The 23,052-nt window shown below is 32.1% G+C and overlaps 1 protein-coding gene across 2 annotated transcripts in view; it reads right to left on the reverse strand.

The window, feature by feature from the left end:
• LOC111085138 (lachesin-like) overlaps nucleotides 1-20,403 on the reverse strand; it is a 60,587-nt gene extending 40,184 nt beyond the window's left edge. For both annotated transcript variants that reach the window (XM_022382461.1, XM_022382462.1), the window contains exon 1: nucleotides 20,145-20,403. In XM_022382461.1, the coding sequence (XP_022238169.1) occupies nucleotides 20,145-20,193 (49 nt within the window). In that variant the 5' untranslated portion in view covers nucleotides 20,194-20,403. The remainder of the gene's footprint in view (nucleotides 1-20,144) is intronic.
• Between the last annotated feature and the right edge of the window lie 2,649 nt (nucleotides 20,404-23,052).

Raw genomic sequence — 23,052 nt, forward strand, 5'->3', positions numbered from 1 at the left:
AGCATTATATGCCGAATGTGTGTCCCGTCGTGTGCCATCACTATAGGGGATTAGAGTATACTAAACTTTACAAATTATATAGGCTACACTAACGTGACGTAGAGGCGGTTCGTTTAACTATTAAACGTGATGTACGTTTTTTTTTGGGGGGGGGTAATGAAAGTGTTGAAAAACGCGACATTAATTTCTTGACGACCTAATATATAAGTGAAATGCATAATTTTTTAGGATAAAGTCTGTGAGGTAACATTCGTTGACGTAATGCACGCATATGTTAATTTTTTGATACTATTCAGCTTTCTGGATAATTCTAGTACTCCGAATTTCTTTATCTTTGGTAAGAGAAATTGTTAGCTGGTTAGAATTGTAGGTTCGAAAAATATCAATAGCTTTACTCGTTCACTGATAGAGGTTCTCAGCTGATGGAAATTTATTTATATGGCTTTCAGAAAAAATACATAAACTAAAGAGAGCTAATATGTTTGGACATTAAAATTCACCTCTGTTAAAGGTCATGACAATATGGTCAAATATAGCTGAGAAACTGACCGCCTTCAAACTCTCTGTCAATATAAAACAGAATAAAAGTACAGACCTATACCAAAACACATTTAAAGCCATTAAAAGCCTCATTTAGCAAGACTGTTTCAAAATTACACTTTTCAGATGGTTCATGGTACGAGTTTTTTACCTAATACACGATTGAATGTGATTTAAAGTGATTTTGATTATGGAAATCATTACGTGATAATCACAGCCAGTTTAAAATCGCAATGGAACGAATGTGTATAATAAATACATTTTAATATATTGGTTAACACTGCGTAGGTAGTGTGCTGCCACAGCAAACTGATCATTTTTGGGAAGGGTATGAAACTGATCACTTTTGGGAAGGGTATAAAACAGCCCTTTCCTACATAAAATATTCATACATTCCAGTTATAAAGATATGATTAGTTAAGAATTTAGACTTTTTTAGAAGATTATATATGCCTTGCGCTTAATGGCATTGGAGAACTGATGAATATTAATCAATTTGGACATTAAGATCATTCATAAAGAAATTTGCAACAAGTCGTACCCCAGCCGTGGTAAGCAAAGTGCAATGTCTTGTAACAGGCGAGAATCCACGAATTCAAAAGTCAGTGACAAAAGCCGCCCAAGTGCCCCAGGTAAGAGAACGCTACACAATTAAGAGGGATCTCCGTTTGAAAAATTGACACGAGTCACGTATATTTAAGTTGCTTCCACGACGTATCCATTCAACATTCGTATGCATCCTGAAGCTGGAGAAGAAAACGGGTATTAACGCTATTCAATAGAAGATATAACGTTCAAGTCATCGAACACAGCGCCTCTAGATTATTTGTGTTTGATCGTACTTTTGAAACAAGCGTTGCAAAACCGTCATCCTCGTACAGCAGATGGATTATGGAAAGCAAACAGGAAGGAGTGGTGTGGTTTGGACATGATAGTCTTACGACGGAGCCTTTTACAACAGAAAATACATTGCACGGCTATTGCCACGATGCACGTAGGTAGATAGAGCAAGATCTGACATGACAACAAAGATTACAAAGACATTATGAGTTTTATATAAAATACTCAAACCTGTGTATAAGATAATATATTTCCATGTTACGATTTTCGTATCTATTAGTACGAGAAATTGAAGAAAAATATTTTCTTTATCATCATACTGCCGAGAAAGTATTTGTAAAAGCATTTTGTTTCTCTAAAGTGTGAATTTGGATACTAAAATTAGTAAGCGCTTTCTAATGTTTTAGGTTTAAGAGAAGAGAAGCAAGTGTCTCGACTTTGAATGACACTAAAAGGATTATAGTACAAATTCTTATCAGTATCTTGTGAATCAAACTATTGAACTTAACTGAGTTTAGTCAGTATAAACCCATTACTAATTTTATTAGTTGTTTGTAAGTGAAAAGCCTTCTCATGAAGAAGTGTTAAAGTAAATGTGTCACGCTAAAGAATAGAAACACGATCGCCCACTTGTTTTAAAACATGATCCATTTTTTTAAATTAACGGAATGTGTTTGGCTTCTTGGCAACCTAAAGAAAGCAATTCCCCGTATTTCTTAATCTCTAAAGGGTAATAACACGTCGCTAAGCAATATCTAACATGTGTGTTTATTTCCTACATGCTACAAGGTTCTGAAACGTATATTAGACAAAAAAGGGTTGTTGTTGTTTGTTATTAAGCACAAAGCCACACAAAAGGCTATCTGTGCTCTGCCCACCACGGGTATCGGAACCCGGTTTCTGGCGGTATAATTCTGCAGACATACCACTCTGCCACTGGGGGGGGGGCGAGTAATAAGGTGTGTGAATGTATTGAAGTTAGCATATTGACACTAAAATTGTTAACAAAAGTGTAAAATATGTGTTGACAAAAACAAAACCCTTGTTGAGAATTGGCTTAAACTTGTTAACTTCAATGTTACTGAAGAACAAACGTTAATAATAAGATGATAGCCCACAGAATGTTTTAAATGGCCTAAAATGTCTTAACTATAAATGGTGAGAGTAGGTTCAAATTATAGATCTTGCTTGAGTTTTGTCTACTGAAAACAATTATGCATGTGTTATCGTATTGCGACTTTCTGGACAATGTTGCTTCGACTACATTAATGAACACTGTAGGGTAAACAACCATCAAAATCTGTTCAGAGTCTTGATCTCAAATCAACTGAATCGCTATGTAACGTATCGAAGAAAAAAAACCAAGACTCCGAAATCTTGTTACATTAGGGTGACGGTCTATTCCATCATATGTGTACAACGGTAGGAGGCAAAATTAGTAAAACAATGTAGGCTGTGATTAAGATCAAAGGTGGGATCACTACATTTAAATGTAGCCTCAGTGGTCAGACATGACACTTCATTTTCAAGGTATGCTTCCAATTGCTTTTGGTTAAACAAATAAAAAGAAAGATAGATTAAACAATATAAATTAACTTTCAACTGGAATAATATAACGAAAGAGCTCTCAATAGCACTTAAGCTGCGAAACTGATACCATGCTCACTGGATTTATGGTTGTTTAATACTAAAAACATCATTTACTTGTTTTTATTTCTCTCTTTATAAATAAGACAGGCCTTTTACAATAATAATAACAAAAAAAATAACGCTAAGACATGTGGCAGTTTGTGACGATATTTTAATGCATAGGCAGCATTAGGAGACTAGAAAGGTAAACACACTAAATACAAGAATATATTGCAAACTGCAAGGTTATTATAATTAAGGGTAGATATATACGTATATTGTTGTAAAGGCTTATATGGTGGATCATTCCGTAAAAACTATTGCCAAATCCAGTCCACGTCATGACGAAACGAAAAAGGTATATATATATTTTTCGACTACAAGCTTTACATCTTGACCAGTTTCCACGTAACTAACGCTTCGTAAATAAATAATGTCTCAATAAAAATTCCACTCGCTCGCTTCTCGTGTTTCTAATAATTCGTTGAGAGCGCAAACACGAAATTTATAGCGATGAAGTAACTAACTGGTTGACTCAACAAACAACCAAACACCTCATCTTGCCAACAACTGTTTGAAGATGTTGAAATACGTGATGATCTTGTGACGTTTAGCCAAAGTTAATAGAAACGCTTAAATTAAAATAAAAAATTAAAACTACAGGCTATACACAACATATACACATATATGACACCCCCCACCCATATATATATACATACGCACAAAATTCCACCCGGCGGCTAAGCGGTAAGTCTGAGGGATTATAATGCTAAAAATCGGACTTCGAGCAAAGATAGTCAAGTGTGTAGTTTTGCGCTTAACAACAAGGAAACAAAGAAACACATACACACATATACATGTGGGTGTTTGATAAAATTATGTTATGTCTTGGTACGGATCTCAAACTATTATAGTGAAAATATATTATATTAAAATCCATATGTTTATAAACATTGGGAAATTTATGAAAACACATAAAGTATATAGGTATACCTCATAGGCTGTTACAATTAAGACATTTTATGAAAGCTAACATAAAACAAAAATGACACGAGGTGTTATATCCTTGTTTTTATTTAGTTTTCAATTATCTCGAATTGGTATTCTATAATAATAGAATTTTATTAGTGCATAAATTAGTTCATAAATTCATACACCCTTTATCGGCTTTTTTAATAAGTAAGTATAATTAATTATTCATTTTAGACTGGAAAGAATCAATGTATCATACTAAAAATAAATACAATATTCATTAGTAATCAAAGGAGCTCTATTGGGTTGTACACTATTTCGAATTAATTGATATATAATTCGATTTGAATAATAAATTAAAGAAAATAAAATATTCATAAAGTAGACTACATAACGTTAAAAGTAAAACAAAAACAACTTTTGTTTGACACGATTAGAGATAAGATATTTATTGGTTGTTTCAGCCCACTACTTTCAGTAACACACTTACTATAATCAGTTACCAAAAGTGTAGTTGGCTGAAACAACTAATAAGTACTTGATGTCTAATTGTACAAAAAATAAAAGGCATTTTTCTGTTAATTTTAACATACGGAAGCACGATGCGCCAGAAAAGAAACTGGCTACGTTTGAGAAGTGATTAATTTGATTGTTCGACGAAGTTTTTACTTTTTGGCCATCTCAGACAGGATAAGTTTATCACAGTTTGAAATGCAGTAGCGTTGCTAGTTGGTTGTTCGTCGAACAATCAAATGTCAACTTCTATTTCAAATGCATATAAATATGTGATTAATTTGAAATAGGGATATAAATCTGTATAAGAGATTCGTAAAAAAAAAGCTGTTCCCGAACTATGTGACAACTGCTTGGGTGCATGAATGCAATCAAGCTTTAGTTTTATCTTTGTGTAATATTGAAATAATTTTATTATCTGTAACGAATTTGTTGTTATGTATTTATTTTAATATCAACGTTGTTTAAATTAAGTTTATATTTAAAAAATTGCATAGCTTGTAGTTTTAGATATGTATTGCGAAACTCCCGCCTATTCTCCAAAGTTGTAGAAAATTCTCGAGAGTAAGAATCAAAAGTATATGTGTGTACATAAACGATTTAATCAGTATTGTTACGTAATCTGAATTTTCTAGAAAATCTTCCCACGCCTATAAATATAACCAAGGCGACGCGCCAAAAAGAATGTTTATTAGTATTTCGCTATAATCAGTGTGTTATAAACTTCGAAAGCTATAACTGTGATTTCTATAACACTTATCAATCGGAAAACTTCAGATATTTGACCAGGAACCTTTACAAAGTTCGGACATTACAAATTATTTAACTTCAGTTGATTCTCATCGGACATTAGTATTTTTACGAAAAAATTACCTAACTTGAACGGTGGAAACCTAGCGTGTGTGGCCAAGGACAAAGCTAGCTAGTTTCCCAGCGAATCATACTTATATCAACTCGTAATTAACTTGCTCATCGTAAACCCTCGATAAGATATTAAGGAAGTTCCAAACTAGAACGATTTTATATTGTTTGTAAGTTTGTGAAACTTTTGTTTATAAATCTTTGTTTGTAATAACTATTTGTAATAATTGTTACTGTAAATTGTATTGTTGTGTGTATATTAAAACATATTTGTGTTAAAAACGAAGACGGTGTGTATCAATCTTGTTGACAAATATCGTAAATTGACTAATATATCGGCATATATTTAAATACTAAATCCAAAGTACAATTTAACTATTAAATTTAAATTATCAGTTAAGTCGGCTTTAGACTATTCGAAATTCTAGTACGTAACATATCATAAAAATACCAGCATCCAGTTGTTCAGCGGTGAATCTGATGGCTTATAATGCTAAAAACTATCTATCAATACCCGTGGTGGGTACAGCACAGATAGCCCATTATGTAGCTTTGTGTTTAATTGCGAAAAAACACATAAAATTATCATTGTTAGCTTTAGAATATTTTTAATAGCTTGCCGCATATATGGACATTTCACGTATATTTCTCACCTTAATATTATGAAAATCATCATATTTCTAAAACGTTTTTAAATAAATGACGCAATTCAAGTACCACCGGTCGTCTTGAAATTTTTTGATTGGGCATTATGAGATAGTTATTACGGGAAACTGTCTTCCTACTATTGTGAAGTCATTTTGTACCACAATCGTTCTTATAGTCTTAGCTCTGAATGCAACCAACTTTTAATATTTTCGTTTTCCTTATAAATAAATAAATACATTGAGCAGAATTCACAGAGCCAGTGCTAACGGAGGGCGGAGGCTACCCCTGCAATGTCATTAGCTTTCCAAGGTAATACCTTTCACTAATCTAATTCTAGATTTATTTTATATTTGGCCCCATTATATGTCAACACGAGTGCAAATCTATTGAAGTGTATGTTAATACGAGTGCAAATCTATTTAAGTGTATGGTAACACGAGTTCAAATCTATTGAAGTGTATGGTAATACGAGTTCAAATCTATTGAAGTGTATGGTAACACGAGTTCAAATCTATTGAAGTGTATGTTAACACGAGTTCAACTCAATTGAAGTGTATGGTAACACGAGTTCAAATCTATTGAAGTGTATGTTAACACGAGTGCAAATCTATTGAAGTGATGAAATAAATTACGAACGTATTAACTCTTCAGTTCTTCAGCATCTCACACTTATCTATGTAATGGTCATGACTACAAAAGAGAAAAGAAACGAATGAAAAAAAGAAAATACGCATTACAATATAAAGGAACAAGCATATCAGGGCGTTTTTCGTATTGTCTCAAGTGAACAGTACTTCCCTAAGCCTTGCGTTTCTCTTCTCTCATGTCTGACTTGAAAATGAAGCCAAACAACCAGTTATATGTTGAATTACATACATAGTTGCTGAATTTTGAATTACGTACTTGATATCATATTTTCAAATATCTTAAAAGAGGGAATATCATAAATTGATGGCTTTAAATTTTGTGTCGTAGATAAAGAAATCTCTGACTAGCGATATTGTGTGCTAAAGCACGAGATCTGTGTTTGGATTTGTTTTTCACCAAGCAGTTATTCTGTAAACTAAACCAATTTTTAGTACTTTATAAACATTTCTCTTTCTTTATTATTGTAAGCCCAAATTCCTTTCTTGTTGAGTTAGGCCTAATAATAACATTTCATTAATATAATACCCTTAGTATTTCATTCATAAAACAATTTTGCCAAAATCAATGAAAAAAACATTTATTACCAATAGATGACATTAGAAATGTTTACTTGAGGTATCTTTTTGTAACAAATGATAAGGGAAAAGAAAACACAAAAGCTTAATTTACTGTTTGACCTGCTTTACTAAACTGGAATAGAATGATTCTATGGAATATTGCTCTTAATAACTAATCATTACATAACTCTTGTAATGTTTCGGTTATCATTACAGCATATGAGCTAACGAGGTTCCTTTATTTTGCTGCTTTAAGTTCTTATAATGTACAAAGAATTTATTTGAATCCTTGTTAGTATAAACGTTAATATATAAGCGAGGCTATCAAAAACGCTTTAAGTTTCTTTTCTTTCTGGCAAAATTGTCAAACCTCAATCTGGATTTAGTACTAACGTTTTACTTGTTATTGTATTCCTTAATAAATAAATATTGAATATAAAATTTTATATTTACATATGATTTAGAAACGTGAATAGTATACGCAAAGTTAATAAGAATTGTAGACTAAACAACGGCATTAACAAAATTGGAACTGATTGTTTGTTTCCATGTGGTGAACATTTCAATTTGTTTCTTTCTTGTGAGGTCCAAAGCGCTTGACTCACAATCTGAGGGTCGCGGGTTGAAATCCCCGTCCCACCAAACGTCCTTACCCTTAAAGCCGTGGAGGCGTTAAAAAGTGACGGTCAATTCCACTATTCGTTGGTGAAAGAGTAGCCCATGAGTTGGCGGTCGGTGTGATGACTAACTACCTTCCCTCTAGTCTTTAACTGCTAAATTAGGGACGGCTAGTGTAGATAGCTTTACCCATAACTCAAACCAAAGCTGCGCAATGGGGTATCTTCGTCCACCGCAGTCAATAGATCCCGAATTTTAGCAGTACATTACCACAAGCTTATTGCTGAACCACTGAGAACTTGTGCCCCCTTAAATATACCGGGAAGCTGATTTTATGATGGGTTGCACAAAATTTCTACATTGAATATATGGAATTACGGATTACATTTATTAAAGATATGTTAATGAGATAATCACAGTGGTCATTATGTTAACATAAAACAGGAACATTTAAGTTGAATGTTGAATACAACCCTATGAGTGTACTTAAACCATATATGATTGATAAATCATTTAAATCTTATACCAAGGAATAGCTTTTCCGGTATTTTACACTGTTAGTGTGTATTTTGAATGTTGAGTTACAGCGAAATATTTAATACAAGATACACCACTAGAACTATCGAAACCTACAAAAATCATTAAGTGCTCTTCTCCAACGCTGCATCATATCTAGTGTTTTTTTATCACGTGAGAATCTTAGCAGCTGGTTCTCGATAACGACTAATAGTAATATCTGACATATACAAGATTTCCTTTCAACGTTTTATTTGCTGTGATTTAATAAAGGTAAGGATGCAAGTGGTTTATGCTTTTGCAGCTAATGTAAGGTGCTTTGAGTTTTAAAAATAGTTTGTTTCATTAATATATATATATATGTTTCAATTAGTTAATAAATTATAATGTAAATCAATTATTTTTAATAAACAAGGTTGGAAAAATTAAAGATAGCTTTGAACCTTATAATTACAAGTATATTATTCCTTCGTTTTCAGTTACGTTAGCTGTATTTGAGCCACAATAATGAGCCATATAAGTCGTTTAAAGCTAATATTTCAAAGTATAACGTTTTTTTTTAAACCATAAACAAAGCTCAAGCAAAATGAAAGTATTAGTAGACAGTATGAGACTATATGATATGTAATTAGCATATCAATTAATTTTATGTTTCAGCTTTAACATTAACCCAAAGTGACGGGAAAAAGGGAAATTACCGGTGTTAGAATAAAATAACAACAAAACAACAAGTACGTTGTTTCCAAGGTTTAAGATGGTAAATAATGTTTTATTAACATAGACAAGAAAAGTGTTATAATGCGAAGAAAAGCACTTGGATATGACGCTGTTACAACTGACCTTAATGGTTTACTACATAGATAAAGCTTACGCACCTGCAAACAATAGCAGTTATTTTATCACATAAATCAAAGTCTCTGTAGACAGGGCTAGAAATTGTCATTAATTCATGTGATTGAAAATAACCTCTTCATTCTTCAATGTCTTTTCTTACAGATGTAGATCAGAATGTTTGTTTTTATAGTGTTACACTATATATATTCTATTGGTACGGAAATAGTAATTAAAGTTCAAAGAACACTTTATTACTCTGGTTGACAACGTACTACGAGAATTTCTTATAGCCTATAGAAATTTCAATGTATTTAGGCTGACGTCATTAAAATTGTAGTTTCATAGTTTTAGTATGAAGTGAAATGATTTATAATATTGATGAACGTATATAATTCCAATCTCTCACACACGCGAACGTCAAACATAAACATCTGAATAAAAATAATTAAGTAAAAATATTTGGAGTTATACCTTAAATCCTACTCCCACCCCCAATGTCTCCGCGGCAGGTCTGGAGCCTCATAACGCTAAAACCGAGTTTTGATACCAGTGATGGATACAGGACAGATAACTCATTGTGTAACCTTTTGTATGACAAACAAACAAATCTTATGTTCTACCCACTTTTTTATATCATAAGTTTTAATTAATATAATTTTAACCCATTAGCCGATTCAGAAAATATTTGATTTCAATTCATCTTGTAGATAAAACTTCAGTTCTAAGAAGGAAGGTTACACAATTATACTGAATGTGATGAATCTTCTTTTTTATTTGCTTGTCAGCATTTGCCAAATGATTGACAACAGTCTATCAATGCATACGAAACGTATTATCTAGGTAACTATGAGACAATATTAGACTAGCTTTATCTTCCGTGCGTAATCAAGTCATTGTTGTAGAGTAAATAAAAATATAAAGTTTTAAAGATTTTTGAATGGAAATTGAACAATAATTTGACACGCGTCTCATGAGGTAAAATCTCTTTATGGAAGAAACATGGCATGTAGTCGATTAATCAGTTATATTTAACTTGTTTTCTTAAAACTTATATTGTTTGTTTGTTTGAAGTTAAGCGCAAAGCTACACAATGAGCTATCTGTGCTCTGCTCACCACCGGTATCGAAACCCGGTTTTTAGCGTTGTAAGTCCGCAGACATACCGCTGTGCCACTGGGGGGGCTAAAACTTATATATATTATGTACTAAGCTAGCATGATCTACATTATATTTTGTACATTTTTAAATATAATAATTTTATAATCCAGTGATGACTTTAACTTGCCGAATTATTTCATCGTATTACTTTGATACACCTGTATAACAATTGTCTTACGGACATAGCGAGGGCTACAATTGCTGAGAATTGAAAGATACGTTAATGTATACAAACAGCTATATATATATATATACATATAGGTATACAGAGAAAGAGCACGATCCACGTTGTCATACGCAATTAGATTGCTTATTGGAATTCAAAGGGAATGTAGTAGATACACTGCTGCAAACGTGATGTTTTTCTTTAAATATGCGTTACAGATACATGCATATTACCTAACTGTTTAATATTTTTGGATTTTTTTTTACGTAGAAATGTTTATAACAGAAATGTTTTTTAATAGCATTATTAAAATATATATTTTGTTAAGTTTGCACAAGGTAAAGATCCATCTCACGGAGATATTTTTAGTTCGAAACTTTTGTAAACGAATTCTTTTAATACTTGTATTTTAAGTTTCCAATATATTAATCAACCCCGAATTTACTGCGGTAATCAATGTACTGCATACTTTAGTTTGTTCCGATATTTCAAAAAGTATTGAGTTGTAATAAAGATTCACAAAAGATGAAACAAGATTTTACCTTAACAAAAATTTGGTATTTATCGAAGTGGTGGATATTTCATTCGTGACTTCTAATAGAAACCAGAGTGTTCGTTAGTTGCTTTATTGTGAGCATATACAGAACCCATTAACCATTTAGACAAAATCGAAACCGGCAAAGCATCTAATTAAAAATTAAATACAGCGAAATTTTCCAATAGAAGGCATAAGTTAAAAACAATTTCAGCTATAGACAACTACACAAAAATATTATAACTTGCTCATATGTTTCTTTTGCAACATTTTTGAATAGCGTCGTGCAACTTACAAAATTATAAGGTCAACATTTATTAAACTTGCACAATATAGATTAAGTAGTTCAAATAAAGTTTGAGTTGTTACGTAGCAAATAAAAAGATATTCAAAACTGTTGCACATCTCTCGCCTTCTTCGATCAAAAAATAAATGAAATGTAGTATATATTTAAAACTTACGTGTACTTGCCCTATTATAGTAGTTAAGAATTAACAAAATTATTATTATATGGATTTTTGTTTTTGCATTTGAAGTAGTACAAGCGATATTTGTAGTAACAATAGTTGGCTTAACAACTCAAATATGTGAGGTATATTTGTAGTAACAATAGTTGGCTTAACACCTCAAATATGTAAGATATATTTGTAGTAACAATAGTTGGCTTAACACCTCAAATATGTAAGATATATTTGTAGTAACAATAGTTGGCTTAACACCTCAAATATGTAAGATATATTTGTAGTAACAATAGTTGGCTTAACAACTCAAATATGTAAGATATATTTGTAGTAACAATAGTTGGCTTAACACCTCAAATATGTAAGATATATTTGTAGAACAATAGTTGGCTTAACACCTCAAATATTCAAGATATTTCACTCTTTTTAGAATAACACTTAATGATAATAATCAGTTCTTTTTGTACCCACTTTTTCTTAAACTTTCAGTATCATTCCATAGCTAAACGAGTCATGCATCATAGTATGCCTACTGTCTAAAGGTTTTTCAGAATGAATAACTTCCCATCTAATCTAAATGAAAAGCATTGAATAAACAGCAATCCAAAAGCACAGCGTGAGGGCATTATAGATGAGAAACTCTGTGTGCCTTTTTTAATAAACATTTTTGCCTATGCTGGTGGATGGGCATCACGAGATTGAACTAAATTTCCTTTATACGAAGCCAAAGGAAAATAACACTTTGGACCAACATCATATTTGCTTTATAACATATCTATAACTACTTTTTTAGTTATATTCGAATAAATGTGAAGTATTGGTTTGACAATTCACGGTTGAGAGAATGTTTATTCGTACAGTATCATTAAACAGCGTGAGAAATGGTAACATATGATGGAAGCCAGAAACAAGTGTTACATTTAGAGTCACTACATTAAGTACCGTACTTCAACTGGACGGTAGGATTCGTTTATCAATAAGAATAATTTGAAAAAAAGAATGCAAAATCATTTACATCAGGTTTTCCAGCATGATATGAAAGGAACTGTATAATGACGAATGTGTGACGGAAACTACCGTTTTAAAGAATCAGTGAATACGAAAAGCTTTCACGTTCACAGTTGAGCAGTAATCGCATTCCACAATATCCCTCTGGGTCTTCGTAGGAATTATTGGAGTGAAGAAGTCACTCTTCGGAGCTTTTACGTCCTCATGTAAAAACTGTTCTCGCGTGACAAATTCATATTCATGGGAACGGTACCATTTATACACACATCAAACTTTAAAGCATTTTTACATCAATGTAGACAATTTTAATAAAATTCTCAGATTCTGGTTAACTATTTGAAGTATCGTGAAATATTTTTGTGTAATCCCAACTTAAGAGAAAGTCATTCTTTAGTTACACGTGTTATGTAGAGATTTTCACAATAACCTTAGAAGTATATACTATCCAACGGATGATTAAAATATTTTTGTTTCAACGGTATTCGAAAAATTTCATCTGTACGAAGCAGAAACTGTTTGCTTAATTAGTTTCATAAAACTAGAAGGATACATTTCAGTAATAATACAGAATGTAATCTCGAAATATAAAAATTTAGCCAGAATATTGGTTTTGTGAATATTTGAAATAATTTCTTGAATTGATATCTTTATATAATGAAGTGCGATAAAAATTAACTTGAAAATCTACAAAAGCTTTAAAAACTTTAGATAAAAAATATTATGTATCATATCACACCACATATTTTGATAATAGTGATACTTCCTAGAAAAACTACAACCCCCCCCCCCCCCAGTAGCACAGCGGTATGTCTGTAGATTTAAAACGCTAGAAACGGGGTTTTGATACGCGTGGTGGGCAGATAGCCCATTGTGTAGCTTTGTACTTAACTTCAAACAAAAAACAACAAATTATTTTTTGAAACATTTTTACAACGCCAGAAACCGTGGTGGGCAGAGTACAGATAGCCCATTGGAAACATTTTTTAGAGTATAAGGTATTTAAGTTTCATTATCAAGATGGTTAAAGATGAATAGTATAGTTATTTCTTTTAAATATCCCAGTATTTCTAAAATGCATCGGTCTGCTTTTATATCAGTCGTAATAGTGATCAGCATAATATATATATATATATATACAAAAATGACTCGAAAAAAAGATGTGACATTTAAAACTTTTAGTACATGAATTGAATTGCTCATTACAAAAATATTTCCAAGAAATAAAAATTTTATGCACTTCATCTGCTTTATACTAGCCCTGGATCCAAGTTAACTCAAAACATATAATATTTAACTGAACAGGAAATACGGAAATATCTTCCAAATATTCATCGATTTACAATGAATTTCTGTTTGGTAAGCAGTGTTTCTTGAACATAACATTTAAAGTTTTAAGCAGATGTACATAATAAAATTAATCATAAGCAATCACAAAAAATTGTGGGTTTTATAAAACGATTATTGATAGAGTAATAAAGGGATATTTACTTTTTAATTCGGTTATCATTGTTGGCTTCACAGCAGAAATTTTTATCGTGGTTAAGATATCATAACATAAAAAAAACAACAGAAAAACAGCATTTTAAAATATAGCTAAAATATTGGCTAAAATATAGCTAAACTATTGGCTAAAATATTGGCTAAAATGTTTAAAACTTTTAACTGACATTAATTTATGTCCATTCTACAATTGTGATTGAAAATTAAAAAAAAATCTTCTTAAAGTACCACTTACAGTACTTAAATCTTTGTTGAAGATAAGATTTGTTTGTTTGTTCTTGAGCAAAGAAATATTGGGCTATTTACTCTGTCCATCGCGGGGAATCGAACCCCAGAGTTTAGTGTTGTAAGTTCTTAGACACGCGGTTGTCTCATTGGAGAACGATATGATAAGGAAAACAAATGTATTTCATTAAAAACAATCTTTTCAGGAAGTTTCTGCTTATAAAACTGTAGTAATTAAAACATTTCAAAATATCTTGATATTATTAAGTTTCCAATATATACTCCTACCAAAGGAGAGAAATTTGAATTTGAGAGAAAAGGAATTATATGCATTGAGAACTGTTAAAACTAATACGTGGTGTAGCTAGTATTGTTGAACACCAACAATTTACTGTGTATGAGACTGTTGGACAGTCTTTGGAGCCTGATGGTACAACATCTCAAAAACGTCCAGGTAGGTAAAAATCTGCTATAGAAGCATGCCAAAATTGTGAAGGAAGAACAGAAATCATGTTTGCAACAAATTCATAGTTGCATACACTATCTTATGCGACTACTTGTAAGCAGACATCATATGTAAGGTCTATCTTGCTGAGTACGGGTTGGTTTCATGTAAAATTCGTCAACATTGGAATCGTGCGTTTGGTTGCGAATTTTAAGAAGTGTCATTCAGCTCTTTCACCTAATTCTGAAGCGATAGCCGAATATAAGGTTAAGAACAGGCAGGCAGACTGTGATTACGTTGCGTCAACTGTCAAGGATTGTAGTGGAGTTGTTATGGCCTGGACTCGACTCTGAATATTGGATACGGATTATATCCGATGTTTGGTGTTTCAATATCTAAACTGCTACTTGGTTATCAAGATATCTTAAACTTGAAGTTGCAGGGACGGTACCAAGTTTTTGTATACTCCAGCTAACGTTTCAGGAGAATAACGCTTCATGTCACAAGACACGTAGGACTCATGTTTAGTTTCAAAATAAGTACCATTTGATCTTAAAATGATCAAAACAGAACGCAGACTTTGACTTTATAGAACATCTTTATAGCCACTACAAAAAAAAAAGCTATTTCGAAAGTTTAGATTACAGCCTTCATCTTGTCATCAAGTTACCGAACGTTTGAAACAGCAACAACAAATATATGTACCAGAAAGTTTTCGAAATCTAAATGATAGCATAACAGAAATGGGCAATTACTAGGGTTACCCCTTATAGGCTACATATGCTGATACTTTTGGGAAAGCAGAGTAATATCATGTACATTTGTTATAATTGTGCTAATTTAATAAAACGGATCATTATAAATGATATACAGTAACAAGAACAAATGTGTGAATTAATTACTTAGGATCTTCATTATTTTATGAAAAGACCATTGCGAGAAAACAATATTTTAAATGCAAATTACCTTTCACAGTTAGTTTTAATACTCATATCCTTTGTTTAACACTTTTGAAGAATTTCAGAAGTTTCACTTAAATTGCATGTATTGCTATGTTTGTTTGTTTGTTTGTTTTCTAATTATGCACAAAGCTACACAAGGGCTATCTGTGCTCTGCCCACCACGGGTATCGAAACCCGGATTCTAGCGTTGTAAGTCCGCAGACATACCGCTGTGCCATTGGGGGGCGTATTGCTATGAAGTACAAACTAAAACTGCCTTGTTCAGAAAACAGTACTTAAAAATAGACAAAGAAAAACATAAGACCCTCAGTGGCGCAGTGGTATGTCTTGCGGACTTACAACGCGAGAAACCGCGTTTCGATTCCCGTGGTGGGCAGAGCACAGGTAACCCATTGTGTAGCTTTGTGCATTACTACAGAAAAACATAAAATGCTCTAGCGGTAGAACATTGAAACATTATTTTAGATTTTTTTATTCACTTCATAATTTGTTTATTGTATAATCATTTCAAACTCGTATTGCATAAATTAAACTAACTTCAAATCTAACGTAAAAGAATAGAGTTATTTGTTTACGGCAACGTATTAAGGTTATCTCCTGCATTCCCTAATTTTGAGTTGCTGACCACAAAGAAGTTAATCGGCCGGCAGCACCAACTGTCAACTCTTGGGCTAGTTTTATCAACAAATAGTGGGATTTACCGTTACGTAAGAACGACCCTAGGGGTGAAGGGGCAAGCTTGTTCAGAGCTGGGTTTCGATATCGCGATCCGCAGGTTACAAGTTGAGTGCCGTAACTACTAGGAACCTTTTAAAAATAACAAGTTTTAAAACACTAGGATAAAAGGTGATATTAATATCATGGGTGTAAGGTTTTTACAAAAATAATGAAAGAAAATAATGTTGCATAAGAAACAATATGAGTATCATATTCACTTATAACGATGTCTGAGTATTTATTAAATACGTCAGACATTCTGTAAATATTTACAAGCTTAAAAATGAAGTTACTTTTGGTTGTTTTGTGCTATAGAAATCTGTTCAAAAGAAGGATTTATATATAAACACAATAAGATGTTAATTAAAACTTTTGTTGCGGTAGCTAGAGACAACTTTTAATCTGGACCGAAAGGTACTCATTTTAAAACTAGGCAGTTTGTTTAATAAATAATGTAACTGTAACATTAAAGAATTCAAAGAGGTATTTCTCCAAATCAAGTGTCTGGAATGAAACAAGATCCTGAAATACAGGTTTGAAGTATATTAAGTTTATAGTTAGGTTGATCATTAAGCATTTGAAAAATGATATTGGAAAAAGTTGACAAACATTGCAGTTGAGTTTTGATTCAACAAATTAAACGTAAATACCAATCAATGGAACTTTGTGAAAAATTTGTTTTAACGTTAATTGTAGTTAAATTTATTGAAAAATTTAGCACGGCTTATATTCCAGTTGTTTAAAAATCTTATTTTTAATCAATGTATTTTATTTACTACTACTACATGACAGGTGGTGACTCAACGGTATCCTTAAGGGTTTATAACGCTAAAATCTGGGGTTCATTGTGTTGCTTTGAACATTACTATTTGTATATCTTATTGAAAGAGTACTAATTATAGTTTGAAAGAATATCTAGATTGATTTTGAGGCTCACATAAAACTTAGTTATAAAGACTGAGGGACAAACCATGTCATTTCTCAAACTATATTTGTAACGTTTTAGGTTTCATGTTTGAAGAGCAGTTGATTTGATTGAAAACATATGGGATATGTGATAACGCAGTTTTGTGGAAGATATAACATTACATTCTGTACAACCGACGTTTTTTAAATAAGAGTTTACACATTAGTTATTTTATTTATGCATTGTCCGCAGTGTTAGGAATGAAACATATGTGAAGTTTAGACACGTTTACGGTAGAGTGTCAAACTAATAATCATATGTGCCTTAGAAAGTACATTTGAACATCAGATGGATTAAATGACTAACATTTTAGAGTGCATATAACGTTTTATTAACAAGAGATAGAATTTCAGATTAAAATTTAATTTGCTAACATTAAAAACAGGGATTTAACTGTTTTGTTTCCGCATTTATATGACAAAACAGTAAGTAAAAATACAGTTATCTAAAACTTTTTGATGGATGTTATTAATAACATCTGAAAATAACCAGTGCATAGATTATGATATTTTGCCTAAATAATAAACTTGAAGATAAACAAAATATTCTCTAATGTAAATTGTGGCCTGTTTTTTTTTTCAACTCAAAAGACGATTTTTATAATAAATGTAAGAAAAGCCAAAAAAGGTAGGGCTGTGATCAAAATAATGATATAGAACCTGCAATTAGCATATAAGTTTATCTTTTTTTTTGCCAAGTACTTCTTTAATTAGTATTTTTTAACTTATCATGACACAAAACAGTCCCTAATTTGAATAGTGTAGTAACAAGCCTGTGAAATAAGGTGTCGCGTATAACTTATATATAAGGAAACTTGCAAAGCGATAGACATATTATACATAATTGTAGTTTCTTCTGCTAAAAGAATGGTAACATAGCAGACGCCTTTAACTACAAATAATAAATTTTTGACACGAAAACAAGAAGCTCAAACTCAAATATTGTGATATGCTTTCATATTTTATTCATCAGAATATGTATTTCATACTCAGAATAAGATAGGAAACTTGGCTATAAAACTTTCTATGTCTATCTAAAGTGACCCTTAAAACTATTAATCTTCTCAGTTACTTTTACCAAATCATGAAGGTATAGTTAGAATAAGTATTTACTAGATATAGGTATTACATAAGCGGTTTTCTGTTGGTAAAGGTTTCCCGGTGAGTTAACGATAAGTTTACGGACTTACAACGCTAAAATCCGGAGTTCGATTCATCGTGAGGGACACTGCAGATAGCCCAACAATATGGCTTTGCTCTAAAAACAAAACAAGTGTGTTATTGCATAGCTTTATACGACAATGAAGAATAGGTAATGTTTTGCATGGCTTTATACGACAATGAAGAATAGGTAATGTTTTGCATAGCTTTATACGACAATGAAGAATATGTAATGTTTTGCATGGCTTTATACGACAATGAAGAATAGGTAATGTTTTGCATGGCATTATACGACAATGAAAAATAGGTAATGTTTTGCATGGCTTTATACGACAATGAAGAATAGGTAATGTTTTGCATGGCTTTATACGACAATGAAGAATAGGTAATGTTTTGCATAGCTTTATACGACAATGAAGAATATGTAATGTTTTGCGTGGCTTTATACGGCAATGAAGAATAGGTAATGTTTTGCATGGCTTTATACGACAATGAAGAATAGGTAATGTTTTGCATGGCATTATACGACAATGAAGAATATGTAATGTTTTGCATAGCTTTATACGACAATGAAGAATAGGTAATGTTTTGCATGGCTTTATACGACAATGAAGAATAGGTAATGTTTTGCATGGCTTTATACGACAATGAAGAATACCTAAAATTCGGTTTCGTTTCCCCGCGCTAGAAAAACTACTGGTAAAGACTTCAAAACTATGCTTCACAGTACCTACACTACTATTTACCTACATGCCACATATACACATGAATATTATATATTTACAGCATATTTAGCCATATATACACTAAACAAAAATTAACAAGTAAATTAAACTCGCCACAAACTGAACAAATAACTTATACTGATTAAATTTACACTGTCTTTTAACACAAACAAAATGTATAAATTTCCAATGTGCATTTTGATATCACTTTTTCTTCTTCTTCACTTTTGAAAATATTTGATATTCTGAAGAAACTTACCGTGGAAACGTAACATTAGTGTGATAACAATATTAAGGTAACAGTGTCTAGAGACGATCACTAAAATGATTAAATTATCTCATAGATATATGTAAATACTTTATGACTTATATGTCACAGAGGAACACTGTCCGCGGAAAGTGTAGGGTAACTTACATTACTTAACTAGAAATGATCAAGTAATGCGTCTAGTAAAAATTAAGATGAAATAACAAAAACAAACTCAGAAGCATAATTTACATTGCAACTTGCAGTCAAGGAAAACGTTGGTAATTATATAAGTTAATTATCAAAATTCAAGTAAACCGCATGTAAAATTCAAGTAATGATAATGTAATACCTGTATTTATCTGTTTTACATTATTAGCGATTATGAAACATTAAATCAAATAATGTTACTATATATTAGAAGAAGACATTCCATGCGCGTCCATTGACATTTAAGAGATTTTGCCACATCCTTTATTTATATTATTAATGTAAGCTGCGTTTATATATATATATTGTAATCATTTAATGATTTAAATGGGATCATTAGATGTCCTGGTTATGAGCTGAAACTTTGTATAGTGTCTTTTGAATTAACATGGGAAATTATAAGAAGTTCATCTTAAACTTTCTATTGACACATACATATATATATATATATATACATAGTGACACAATAATTTGAAAACTTACTTGAAATCTGCAGGGCTGTGAAGAAGGTTATGACTGTCCATTCATACATACATACACGACTTTCAAGTCAGGCACTGATTCTAGATGTTCTAGCAAGGTGTGGAGCTTAGAAAGTTTCACCGCGTATTCCTTACAAATGTTGTGAAACTGTGCACGCGTCAATGACGTCAGGTTTCATGCAACAATAGCACGAGTCTGACATGAGAGAATCCAGTGAAACATGTGCGGGAAACCGACAACTCCCTGACTATTTCATCGATCGGGCAGGTAAGGCCTATGTTACACAGGTGTGCGAGCAAGAACTAGCTTTGAACTCTTTCGGGATTTGGTGTATGCCAAATATTCATTGGCTAGAACAGGTCACGTGTCTTGGGCGATCTCATTCACCATCTGTCAGTAAGGCTTATTAAGATAATCACTTTTATGTTTTTTAGAGAACATCTTATACCTTTGCATTTGTTCATATGCCAACTTTGTAATGAAAAACTTAAGAATGTTAAACTATCTGTTCATGTGAGAATACGTGTAAACGTTTTTGCTTGTTCAATAAATGAGTAACTTATCATCATGTACTGAATCCAGCATTACTACTGCTTCTGATTCGTATTAGAACAATAGTTAAGTTCTGTAGTAAAACGTTAGCTGCTACTTGAAAAGACATTTATTGAAAATGATGATTTTACCGCAGATATCTCGTTTGAATCCAGTATAGTTTTATAAATGTTACGCATTGATGTTCCATTCAATTTGTTACCACAGCTTGATGATAAAACTAAAATTTGTCTATAAACAAAAGTGTAAAAGAAGGTCTTATTAAACACTCTAGGTTTGTTTAGTGCGTCTCAAGTAAGTTCGAGGAAAGACAAATAGTTTCACGTCACTGATGATCTTTCGGATATGAGTATTTGTTTGTTTTTAATTATGCACAAAGCTACACAAGGGCTATCTGTGCTCTGTCCGCCACGGGTATCGAAACCCGGTTTCTAGCGTCGTAAGTTCGCAGACATACCGCTGAGCCACTGGGGGGGGCTCTCGTATATGATGCTTTATTGATAAACCTAAAGAGTATGTTATTTATAATACTTTGTAAAAGTTTCAGAATACTTATATTTTATATGGTATGTACGTGTTTATATGCAAATTAAGTCAAATACGTTCTTTACTTATTGTTGAAGTATCCGTGACTTCAAGAATTAAATTTCAAAAGGGATTTTTATGTGAAATATACAAAATCATACATTTTCTTTTTCATATTATTCAAAAAGAGTTTAAAATGTATAGAAAGAGGCATATAAAGGTAAACCTTTCATTATATTTAATAAACATTAAAAAGTATTAAATATTCGTTTGAACTTCTTACATCGCAGTTGTTTTCGTTATATTTTTCTACACATAATGTCTGATACTGACATTCTATGTATAAGTTATGCATCAGCCTATACAGATCTTTTATAAGATTGGTGAACCTGGTAATTTGGTAGTTACGCCAAGTAATTTATCAATACCACACAACCGTGACTAACACCAATCAATTAACAAAGTGAATTACGACTGGCCTTCCAGGTTAGGATAGGAAGCGAAATCTGGCATAGCTTCTGCTTGTGGCTTTTGCAAGTTCATTTTCACGAGCAGGGGTTGCCATATACTGGCACTAGACTACCATGCCAATTAGCCGTCTTCTGAGTTTACGGACTCGGAGTTAGCTATTCCCGCTGTTCTCCTTCGCGAGACAATAAATTGACGGGTTATTGAATAGGGATCTTGTGTTATGGTCAGCAGTTTGGTTGTGTCTAGATTATGAAGCAATGAATAACTGACAACCCAAAAGGAGTTTTGGAAGTTGTTTTCTGTCCTCAGTGATTGCTCATTCTGTGACAAATACCATATGATTTATTTGTTCTATTCATTTCACGAATTGATTTCAGTTCTTACCAAGACACTGCTGATTTGTTTCAGTTGTTTTCTCACATGCACAGAACTTTCCTCTGTTTATTCGGGAATAACTTTAACAGGTAAAGATATTGAGGACATTAGTGAAATATTTACATTTCCATACTATAGAGCAAAACTACTTATCCTGTGGATTAGCATTCACTGGTCCTTCTATTAATATTTTTCAGAACGAGGTTAAATTTTAAGGGACGACAACTTTTTGGATTACTACATTGAACAGAAATACTATCAAATAAAGGGGACTGGCTGTCTTTAAGCCACTAATAGGATAAGTGGTTTTGTAATGAATTCGTATTTTTTGTCTAGCATTAGACGTTTCAGCTACTCCATATGGCATTTAGTTGACAATAATTGATCATTAACATTGACAAGTAATCAGGTACTAGGTACAAGCTTCGTTGTATTTCAATTCGTCATTAGCTTTATAAGTATTCATTTACTCGATATGTACTTGATTGTAAAGGAAATCATTAACTGAGTATAATATCTAAATATTTAGTTATCGAATACGTTCCTGGTTATATTTGTATAGGCTCAAATCATTTGTGGTTAAATATGTTTACCTGCTCCTGTAACAAGGTTGAGTTAGCCACAAAAATATTTTTTTAGTGATGTAAATATTAACGAATGCTAGAGGAAATAATAACAAATAGTGAGGTTGCATCCATCTAATATTATATGTGTATTTACTATTTAAAGAAGTTATATGTTGAGCTCAAATATATGCATTTCCCCAAACAAACTGGTTGTCAGAACAAAAGTGGAAATTAAGTATTTTAAAGTTCCAAGATTAATAATGGCTGGAGACGGCTTGAGTGGGTAATGAAGAAAAACTTTAATATAAGTTTAAACATAACAGCAAATGTACAACGTTTCGATGTACCTGATGATGACAAAACCTTGTCGAAACGTTGTACATTTGCTGTTATGTTTAAACTTATATTAAAGTTTTTCT

The sequence above is a fragment of the Limulus polyphemus genome, unplaced genomic scaffold (assembly GCF_000517525.1).
Source record: "Limulus polyphemus unplaced genomic scaffold, Limulus_polyphemus-2.1.2 Scaffold251, whole genome shotgun sequence".
NCBI classification, from domain to species: Eukaryota; Metazoa; Arthropoda; class Merostomata; order Xiphosura; family Limulidae; genus Limulus; species Limulus polyphemus.